At 40.9% G+C, this 11,732-nt stretch overlaps 1 protein-coding gene across 2 annotated transcripts in view; it reads right to left on the minus strand.

Moving 5' to 3' along the window:
- The window catches only part of coro2ba (coronin, actin binding protein, 2Ba), a 42,043-nt gene extending 37,881 nt beyond the window's left edge, over positions 1-4,162 (minus strand). The window contains exons 1-3 of one of the 2 annotated variants that reach the window (XM_046393233.1): positions 3,987-4,162; positions 3,738-3,824; positions 516-629 (exon numbers count right to left, since the gene is read on the minus strand). In XM_046393233.1, coding sequence (XP_046249189.1) covers positions 516-530 — 15 coding nt within the window. In that variant the 5' untranslated portion in view covers positions 531-629; positions 3,738-3,824; positions 3,987-4,162. Of the gene's footprint in view, positions 1-515; positions 633-3,737; positions 3,825-3,986 lie in introns of both variants that reach the window. The other variant, XM_046393225.1, reaches the window with a different exon arrangement.
- Between the last annotated feature and the right edge of the window lie 7,570 nt (positions 4,163-11,732).

Here is an 11,732-nt window from a genome sequence, read left to right on the forward strand (position 1 = left end):
ACCTGCTTATCAGCTCTCATAGTCTTGTTGCTAGAAATTAACATCTCTCAGCAATCCTGCACATACAGTATTGATAAGTGGGTTTGAAAGGAGCTTTACAGAAATCACAGCACCTAAAAGAGACTGTGTGCTCTGCACATGTCAGGCCTGATATTTCTGAATACCAAGTCTCATCTAAATAAAGTTTATGCAGCTTCGACATAGGTTAAAAGAACAACTTCCTCAAACCCAGACTGAACTGATGCTGCACATCAGAGAACGTAATCACAGACTTTCCAATGGGAACACAGTCATCACACACCCCCAGGAACCAGCAGCATCCTGATAACCTTGCACAACCTGGCAACTCCAAGACTACTCAAAAACTCATCATCACTGCTCTGCAGACACACACACACACACACACACACACACACACAAGAATAACACCCTAAATAACCTCCACGATCTAATCTAACTTCTATCCAAATCTTTGGTGACACGTTGAAAGTTGACCCCATCCGAAGTGGTCTTACCTTTGTGACAGTCATGCAGAATCAGTGGGTGAGGAGCAGGCCAGTGTCCCCTTCAAGCAGAGAGCAACGCCGCAGGAGTGGCAGAGTGATGATGATGATGAGAGGAGGGCAGCTCTGCTGAATATGCAGAGAGAGAGGGAGAAAGAAGGAGGGGACAGACAGGTTAGTGTGTCTGGCTCACTGAGTACCGAGGGGCTGATTGCTGCTGCAGTGAAGTAATGGCTGGCAGTCGGCGTGTGGTTGGTTACTACAACAGGGAAAAGCTCCTCGCTAGGATACACCCCTCCCTCCTCCCTCCCCCACTGCACACACGCAAACACACACACGCACGCACTGATGATGCACACAAAGTCTGAAGATGCCCTCCTCTCTCTCACTCTCCGTCTCTGGCAATATGATTAGTGATGGACTAATACATCTTATTGATAAGCAGTCAGGCAGGGCTGCAGGAGGAGTCGGGAGCAGTGCTGCCTGGGACAGGAGAGGACGGACAGAGAGAGGAAGGGAGGGAGGGAGGGAGCTGGACGCTGTGTCGCAGTCTGCTACTCAGGCATGGAGCTAGCTCTGCACGTCATCTGGTGTGTCTAAGTGTGTGTGTGTGTGTGTGTGTGTGAGTGTCACAAGCACTGACATGAAGAGTCCAAGTTTAGTCCAATAATACACTGAATCTAGTTACTTCCATATGTGAAATGAATGTAGATACCTTGGCATATGGACATACATACAAAAATAAACACACACAAGGCTGTAGAGCTGTACTTTTGACAGTAATCTAGTCTAGTCTAATCGCTATGTTTATCTCCTGGTCTTTCATCAAATCCCTACGTTTAATCTAACCTTAAAGTAGAGCCAAGTAACAATTCAGTGTTATTGGTCTCTGATTTCAGTGGAATAGAATCATAATCATATTTTCATATTGTGTTATTTTACAAAATTCTGTGGATTAGATCAGAAATTGGAAAGAAAAAGCTTTTATTTTACACACATGAGTGAAACACAATTAGCTGCAGCCAGTATGACACCTTCATTTGTACTTTTCTTGTGTTGTCTTTTCTTTGTAAGGACACGAGTATCACAGAGGCATCTACCCACGCTCACAGAGTAACACGTCTTTGTCATACTGATTGTGGAAAGAGATTCCAACTCAGTCACCATGGCTCAACTTCCCATAGCTGTGAGACTCTAGTGACTGCAGCCCACAATACTGGCTTTGTTTTGTGCATCCGCATTTCCTACGTGTGTGTGTGTGTGTGTGTGTGTGTGTACTGTAAGTGTCTGCACATGCTGGAGTGAAGGTCACCAAGACAAAGACAGAACTCAGTCGGCAATGAGTCACATGATAGAAACCGTCAATTGCCGGTAGGTAATTGTGATTTTCAGGCTTGCTGTGGTTTTATTAAACTCTCCCATATTCTCATGTGTGGTCACTTTGCTCCTGTCATCTGGGTGTCATCTGAGGCCCCATTTTTAGCATTTCCTGTGTAGAACAATAGTATTTCCTGTGTCTTTGTGCCTGTTTGAGAGGGTCTTCAAAATCTGCAAATATCTGGAATACAGTACAGTCACTTTAGTTAGGCTCAGGCTGTTGTGCACAATGAGCGTGTGCTATTGGTATTGACAGGTTGTACTTCATAAGAAACGCACACTGTATTTTATTTAAATATTTTATTAAATATTTGAATAGAGCACATAAGTAAGTTAGTCATTCATATAACCTGCATGAGTGTGACCTAGTGTCAAACTTGCATGTTATGCCATAGCACTGACCCACTGAGGTTTAATACTTCAGGATGTTGGAAATGTGTAATCTTTCCAATACACAGCACTAAAAATCAGTGAGAGGAACAGGAATCATCCACTGGCTGGAGGTGGCAAATACAGAAACCTGCAGACAACAAGAAGCCACCATGTCGCACATGTTCCACCACACGTCTACATGATCCTTTTCAAATTTCGCAGTAAGAGTCAATATGCAGGGATGTCAACAACGTTCATCTTGATAACAGAAACAATGAACAGCAGTGGCCACTGTCTGGCTTAGCTGTGTGCTGTAAATCCATGATTCCTGACTGTTCCAGTGAATCATGCCCTGTCTGTTTTGCATTAGGAATCCAATTCCCTTTTTGTTTACTATTCTGACCCTCTGACAGCTGTGGAACTTGGCGGAATCCACCATATTTAACTGTTTGCTGCCATCTTGTGGTGAAATTATATTATTACCTCCAAGTTATGTGGCTCAGATTTTTCCACCGCTGTCTTCTTTTTTTTTCTTTTTTTAAGCAGATAAGACTTCAGTGGTCTCCAGTTGTGGATTTTCAAACGAATTATTTCCTATTGAGTTGTAAGTTTGTATTCTACATGATAAAGATATGAGCTAAACATCACCATACCATCATCATCAGTATGATTCCGATAAAGGAAAAAATAAACATGTTTATTAAAAATAAATGTTTTCCAAATAAACAAAGGAAACATTCATGAAACCCAATACATTTAAGACAACAATCAGTAAAAGATCTCAAGTTGTTCAACAATTAGACCTTTGAAATTTTCTCAGATAATGGCCACTATGAATTTCCTCACTTAATTGACTCACTGATTATTTTTCTAATGTTCTGGTTGCAGCTGCTTCAATGTACAGATGTTCTTTTGTCAGTTATGATAGAAAATGAAGCATTCTGACATTTGGTTTTGTTTGATGGCAATCTGAAGTTACCATTTTGGGCTCTGGGAAATTGTGACCTACATTAGCCTTGTTTAACTTTGCTTAGCTTCATCATCAACCAAAGGAGGAAAAGTCTCAACTGTAAAGAACAATAATTACAACAGAAGCATAGACAAGGTCACATAGGGAAATATAATATAATAGTCATTTTCCTATACTGCCTTAAATTTACCGTTTCAGTCATTAACCTAGTCAGCTAACAAGTTAAGCCGAGTACGCCAGCATCCTTTTTTAACGTTAGCTATCAGGCTAATAACCTTTTATGACTGGTTTTGCATTTGCAAAAAACAGTTTTAAACAGAATAATTAACAGCTTTTAATCACATGACAGGTTTTTTTATATATATATTAGGATACAACAAAAAACGAAAATAGTTTTTGTTCAAACAAATTGTTTCCCAAATTAACACAGAACAACTGTATATAACTGCACTGCAGTTAGCATCTTAATCTTAAATATCCAAATTCAGCAGAATTTAGGACCTGCTGCTACTCACCTGAAGGGGGCAGGGCAGTGAAGAGACACAGGTGACACAGTTACAGGTAACGACTCTACCTGAGCTGTCTCTGTTACAACTGAAAGCCTAAAGGAGAGAACAGGTGACATGAGGCATTATTTTTACATTTGATGACTTTGATTATTTTGCAAAAAACAAACAAACCAAAAAAAAACCAACCCAAAAACAAAACACTGTGTACTAAAAACACCCTGTTTGTTTTTTGTTTGTTTGTTTTTTTTGTCATACCTTGCTATCTTCATCTTATCTGTAGAAGAAGTAAGGGAAAATACCGTATCAGGAATTGACAGATGACAGGGAGCCAAATAAATGTCTTTTGTCAAGACAAAACTGCACATTTCAGAGTAGCTTTTAATTGTGGCCAGTCGGGAGCACACCCGTATTGTTTAATCAGCATCTTGATATGCCACACCTGTTAGACAGGTTGTTTTGACAAAGGATAAGTGATTAGTGAAAACAGGCTTCTAAAACTGATTTTTTTTTTTTAAGCTCTTTAACGGCTTGTCAAATTACTCTTTCATTGCTTCTACCATTACCATGCAGGTTGTAGTCCAGATGACTGTAGCACTTCAAAAAACAATTGGCGGCAATAAGATGCGTAATTATGCCCCTAAATCTCACGTTTTTAAAGTTGTGCCTGGATTCCTTTCATTGTTTTATCAATCTCAATGAGACACATCAAAGAAGGATTCATTGTCACTTGAGACAGAATTATTTTGTAACACATTATTTAATCCAACAGATGAATCTGAAGTAACCAGCCACTATGTATCTATCTCATGCTGACTCCCCCTCACAGGAAAATGACAAAGAAGTGCATACCACTAGAAAAATCAGAAAGCTCCCTTATAGAAACCCCTGAGCTTTGGCCCGTCAGCTGACTCACCATTCAGAAACCACATTATACTAACAGTCAATCGAATGACTAATCTTGCAGACCAAAGGCTGCTTGCACAAGCAACTTCAAACTGCATTGTAAAAACTGTTTCATGCTCGAGGTGAATCTGAAACACCAGGATAAAACATCCCATCCAGCATCTCAACATCACAGCTGTGCTGTTATTCGGTGCCTAATGTTTCACTTGAACTTAAAGATTACAACACTGAATACAATAAACCAACACAAAAGTCATAAATCACTACACGTGGGTTGAATTACAGCCATTAGACTTTAATCTATATAAAACTGGACTGTTTACACAGACTGCTGTATGTTTATCTTTTAATCCTGAGGCAGTTTATCTTTTAATCCTGTTCTTGGACTGAGGTAAGCTTGACCACAAATCTTTCAATCCATTATTAACTAGCAATGGGCGTTACAATGAATTCCCAGCACAGAACCGCTGCAACAAATCCCCAGCAGCTTTAGTAAAAATGTGTCCAGGACCGTGGCCTTTTCACATACTGCACATACAGTTAGCTCTGTAACTAACTTCTACAAATCCTTCTGCTTTGGTGGCCAGCTGACAGCAGGGGGAGAGAGAGACACACACAAGAGATGGAGGAGAAAGAAGATGATGATGTGCAACAAAGGTAAGTGGTCAGATTTTGATGGCCTTGCAAGTCATTTCAGTGACCAGAATTGCCAAGCCCATATTTAGAGTCATAAGCAGCTCCTTCTGTCTCTCCTTCCTACCCTGACTGAGCTCCCACCCGCTCCCCCCACCTTCAGATCCTCTAACACTGGCCCACCGCATGATTTCCCCTCACAGAAATTGTTGTTCTAGTGGAACATTTAATGCACAGGGGCTCAAATTTCGGCTTCCCCAGTGCACAGCACAGTGTTCCAGCCAGCCACAGTCTATACACAAACCACTTCCTCTATCTGAAGCAAAGTGAAGAAGAAGAGGGGAGTTGGATGAATACGAAGGAATGGATAGAGGCAAGCAAAGCAGCTGACAGAGGTCGACAGAAACAGGAAGTACAAGAGAAAGTGGGGGTGACTGAGATTCTAGTCAGTCAGTCCTGTATATTTCGCCAAAGCTCACACTGCAGGGTCTTCATGAGCATGTGTGCTGCTTCCTGATCGGTGATGCATAGCTCCAAATGATAAACAGACAATTCCACTGTTTATGTATCACTCCAGTCTTGCCTTCTCTAAAAGTCATTTCCCACCGGTTTTTAATTAATTTAAATTACTTCTCCAGCATGCTTCCCCTCCCAGAACCCCTCATTTGCTCTATTTTTTCACCTGCCCGTCACTGGGGAAGATTTACAGGGATCTGTGGTGGACAGAAGCCATCCCTCCCAGCGCTCACTGCACCGTGATTCATGTCAGTGTAGAGCAGATATATGACTCTGCTGTTATAATGTCATTTTTTAAAAACCTGTCTGCCTACTGAAGGACCTTGAAAAACCCTGTGGCTGATTTTAAAACAGTTAGATTTGCCCTATAAAGGTAAATGGTGATGCAATGGAAGAAGGAAGATATCCTGTATCAGCAGTTTGTTGCTTCCATTTGGACAACGAAAGGATCAAATTGAGTTGCCAGAGACATACACACTTTTTCTTTATTTCTGTCTTTTTGCCACTGAGTATCTGTATCTTTTCCTGTCTTTCATGCACATTCACCACACACAGAGTCTGGAAAACAACACACTCACATTAAGTCCATGACAGCAGTACAAAGGCTTCACATGTGGTAACAGTTAAGCAGACCTTTGCAATCTGATCGACCTAAAATAAAGAAAAAATACTATAATTGTAGCAAACAACTTCACTGAATGTGTATAAGTCAAGAGAAAGACCTAACATTTTTTGCCCCATATGCTTTGTCAATGGTTGATAGAAAGGTTTTTCCATTATTTGACTTATTAGTAGGGACAGAATAATAAAAACTGCTACCCTACTCTAGTTCACTCATTTTCTCTTTACAATAGCCAAAGTCTATATATTTGGCTCTCATAAAAGTCAGTGAGGAAGGAGAAAACACATTCAGAACTTATAATTCCCAGGAGATCATTCACTGAGTGAGTTAGTTTGGCAGGCACTGTACATTTAAATATTCCTCTGGTCAGCTCTGTCCCCACCAATGACTGTGAAGTGTCTTTTATGTTCATTTGGTTTCCATTTGGGGCGAAGTTGAAGGGTACCATGCTGGCACTTGACAGATTTCTTTGTGTTCTTTGGCTTTGCTGTGCCATAAAGGTGCTAAAGCAGGTAAAGATTTAAAAAGATCTTAAAGACATATATAATCTATAAATAGAAATACGTATATAATAATCAATCATAATCACCCACTGATGAGTCACTGACAAAATCATCCTTTTTGTATGTTGGCTTCAGTGAAAATACCCTCACAGATTCAATTCTTAACAGGTTTTATTGAGAGAAACCATAACTGGTATTTTAAAATCACACACAAATCAGTTCTTCATTATTACAAAACAAAACAATGGTCAAAAAGGTCATCTGAGCGAGGCGCTTTGATCCTCTCTTGAGATGATGATGAGTTTTAACAAAAACAGAATTGGTGTGGATGCAGTTGTGTGGTCTGCCTATCTTAAAAGCAGCTACTTCAGACAGGCTGTAGGTCCTAGACCAGCGCTAAGTCCAATGCTCTTTCTTCAATTAGCCAAGCTCCCGTTATTGTTTACACAGCCTTCTGGCCAGCCTGAAGTTTTCACTTCGAGGCTTAGCACTAACAGGCTACGGCTTATCATAAAAGCACAGGAATGCCATTGAACCTTCTGTAGAAGTCAGCATCCCTTCCAGTGTACTGCCAAAAGTGAAAGCAAAGACTCTTGAATCATGTTTGCCTTCACCTGAAGGTCAATAAGTCTGGGGTCAGTTGCTCGAAAGCTCAAAAATGTGCACAGAAAATGTATTGACCTCTCATTTTTGACAGAGTAAGAACGACTGCCTGGTGGTTCAGGAAAAAAGGAATCTCTTGGTTGTCCTTAAGCACTGATGGATGTGTTATGGTTTTGCTAATTTGTATCTATTGTGACTCTCACTGACTCCTGTATTTTGGTTTGTTGTTGCATTGTTTATATCTAACAAAAGCCTTGAATCCTGACTGTAAGGGACTGATTGCGTTCCAACTTTCCTCTTGATTGTGTGTGATTGAGGTGGTAATCAAACTTGGAGCGCACGCGAGGTCTGATTAGTGCCAGCCGCCTGAAACCAGTGGCATATTTCTGCCACATGGAACAAGTGACACAGTGTTGTTCAGTCCAGCTATTTTCCTTGATTTATTTTGACATAAAGCAATTTAGATACAATTTCCCAAAGCAGAGAGTTTTGAATTATATTAAAAACCAGGCAAGACACAAGGATATAAGCAATATATTACTTAATCAAAACTGAGCTCCAGGCATATTTTCAGGAGAATATGGACATGCTGTGCTCAAAACGTGTGAACCGATGACTGAAACAAACGTTTCACATAGCTGAAAGATGCCAGGCTTGTTCCAGTCTGACAAATGAGAAATTGCTGCTTAGCGGTTCAAAGAGTTTGTTGTTGTGCAATAACAATGAAGCATTTTTGTAAAAACCGGATAAAAAGAGTGTGCTCTGTAATTGGGACAGAAACAGGCCATCTGCAGTGCACTCTGCCTTATGAGGGTGTACACGTCCTTCTCATCAGCAGCAGCTAATAACTTGTGTGCACAGTCACATCTGTGTAGAAACAGCTGGTGTTGGGAACTGGCATTTGAAGCTGTAAGAGAGAATACAACCACATTAATTGGGCCAACATTTCTTTCTGGGTTGGAGACTGAAAACAATAATTGAATCGCCTAAATCTGTGTATTTGTGGCCTGTGAAGCTCGCTGACTCATGCTGTATGTTTTGTTTCCTTCATCAGACTGACATCTAAAGACATGTGAGCGGTGATATAAACACACTTTACGAAACTGAGGACATGTTGCTACCCAGAAGGGAGCAGAATGGACTCGGTGCTCATAAACTGTGTAATTGAGCTGGGGGCTTCCAGCTGTCAGCGTCCACAGGGGGGCGTATTTACCTGTGCCTGGCAGGGGAAAGACGCTCAGTATGCGGGGACCCTGTGCAGCTCCGGACCCTGCTGCTGGAGTCGTGCCATCATTTTTCTCACTGTAAATCACAGAGCAGTAGGGGTCATTGAAAAACTTTAAAAGTCTGAGTTGGTATTTCCAGCTAAACACCTCATTCCTGGACACCAGCTGTTTGGCAGAGGGAAAATGGGGCTCTGGCCAGCTATATATCTTGGTGGCTTTTGGTAAAATTAGCTCTGCATTTTTTTCCATGGCTCGTGTCTGAGACGGTATGCGATGTTCATTATATGTTTAATGTCGTGTGTGGGATAATTGGCAAGGCTGTGGTGTGTAAGTCTGTATATACTGTGTGTGTGGAGCCCAATAAATGTTATACAGTCCAGGTACTGTGCAGTACATTAGGTCTAATCATGTAATGTAATCTAAGCCTGTTCAAATGTCCTTACAGGCGCACAGCTTGAGACGTCAAATGTCTTACAAGACATTCAGACACACTTGTGAGACTGAACAAATCTCTCACAAATCGTTATATCATCACACTGAGACACACATTTTTAGTCAGTCATTTACACTCAAGTAATCGCAGGCAAATGTGCATATTTTGCAGCTACTCTGCTGTGATCCCACTTAGCTTTTCAGAGTAAAAATTAATGAATGTGCAGCACCTGCAAGTGAAGAATCCCTTTTCAATGCCTCGGGGATTCAATGTAAGCAAGTTAAAACGTGTTCATCATCTTTTCATATATATAGTTTACACATGATCTATTATTTTTCTTTTTATACAAAGTTTTAGTGCTCAGTTAAGATGGACATGATTCATTCAGGGCTGTGCACACGTCTGAGGTTTTAATAGCTGACACTTTGGAAAAAAGAGTTTTTTCAGCATGTGTTGACCAGAGACACCACTAACTTTTTCTGACTTATTTCACATTGTGTTATCTCTTTTTCCAACAACACACTCACACGAGTTTCCCAGTACGACCACAGTCTGTTGTGTTAGCCACTGGGAAGCCGCACTCATTTGTGATAATAAGGCAGGAGCAAACCCACATTTATGTGAGGACCCAACAACCGTCCAGTCACAAGTCCACTCCTCTAACCTTTAGGCCATTACTTCTCCCGTTCACACATTTACATTTCAGATTTTGCCCCAGTGTCCAGGGTCCTCGGCTGACCTAAGCCCAAAGCCCCTGGTGGTGAGAGGCCTGAGGCACCAGACCTTCAGAGGCTTGATTGGTTATCTCCTTATCTGCCACATGCCACAAATTCAAATCCCACATACATAACAAAATAAATTGTTCACTCATGAATAAACTAATAATGTTGACCAGTATTTATGAAAAAAGTTTGGCATATGAGGGGGGTAGGAGAGGAGGTAGATGCACTGTGATGATTCAACTCCATTTCTTTTTTTTTTTTTTTTTTGCTCCAAATAAAAATTAATGGGGTTCATTTATAGCGATGTCTGCACGACAGACACAGCCTGTCCTGCTCAGCTTGTTTTTCATCCAGGGCCAAAGTCGATCCTTAACTAAAGTAAGCCGTCCACCGAAACAACAGACAAGCCCGTTCCTGGTCTTGAGAAGCCACAGAATTGATTAACTAAAGTGCTATAGCTTCTGCTATACATTTACTGCCACACTGACAATTCACTGCTCTCATTTTCCCTTGCTCACTTGTTCAAACACACACACACATATTACACACTGCGCTGTTAAGGAGCAACACGGCTCAGTTACCTGTTGTACCAAGACTTTTGTCAGTGTTGTTCACCTTTATCTCACTTGTCACCGAGTTGTTAAACGACTTTCAGAGATTAGCAGCAGGCTGCACTTTCAGTGATTATTATTCCTGTTTGCACATGAGTGGAAAACTTGCGCTGTTGAGCCCTTACTGCTATAAACTGTAATGTGGTAATGATGATCATTGTCCCATTTATATAATAATGCAGTACCACTAATATCTTTTTGCTTCTGTTTCTAACAGTTTAATTTGTGCTGAAGTAATCACATTTTCAGTTCAGTTTTTAAAATCTCAAACTAAGCAATAAAAGCAGGTTGAGCTCCCCCACCCCTCCCCCACTCCAGTCTTAAACTCAATGTACAGCACAAACTATCACTTTATTAGAACCCATTTAAGGCAGACACTTTCTGCTTGCCAAATTAAATAGTTCTTTGAAAAATACAAACATAGTTAGCGAAACTGAATCTGTCTTCTCCTGAGAAAACGAACAGCCAAGCCTGATGTGAAAATAAACAGGGGGTTTAAACTCTCATTGGAACAGTAGCTGCCAGAGTGTAGAACAACATAAAATACCGTCACACAAAGACTTTCCTTTTGGAAACATCACACCACAAGATGTGTTGCATTAACCATCGATGTGTTGTCATAAGGATTGCATTTGAAAACGTCTGTGAGAGCAGACTTAACTTGGTGTTCGAGTGGTCAACCTGCGACAGACTGTTGCATATAAGCTTTGTGAAACCTAATAATTACAAGCAGAAAATTGCAGACACATTGGTTTTCCACTAAGATCCAGGAGTAGAAAAAAAGCCGAGTACAATTTTTCCATCTGTCTCACAATGAATGTAAATGCAAGCCCAATGAAACAGGAGTGCTCTCCCATGATGAAGACATGACGGAGGCAGACGTTTACAGTCCAACCAAAGTCAGTCTGTGTGACGACCGTTTTTGGTATTTTTTCCCTTTGTGTACGTCCTGGAAAACACTACTACAAGGATGTGGCTTGCATAAGATACGGTCATATATATTATGTCTGTCTCGTATTCACCTCTATATTGTATCAATTATTAGGAAGCTGACTGGGGGAAAAAATCCTCCCTGACATATCGCACATTATTTTGTTCACGGATGTAATTTCATATGGGCAGCGAAGCTTTGTGTTTAAGCTGGGTGTCGAGAGACAAGGCTTTGCCCTGAATCTGGATGTGTGAGCTTTCTGCTGTTCCGTTGTCGTCCATCTTGTGGCGTGTGGCTT

The sequence above is a fragment of the Scatophagus argus genome, chromosome 1, assembly GCF_020382885.2.
Source record: "Scatophagus argus isolate fScaArg1 chromosome 1, fScaArg1.pri, whole genome shotgun sequence".
In the NCBI taxonomy this organism is placed as follows: domain Eukaryota; kingdom Metazoa; phylum Chordata; class Actinopteri; family Scatophagidae; genus Scatophagus; species Scatophagus argus.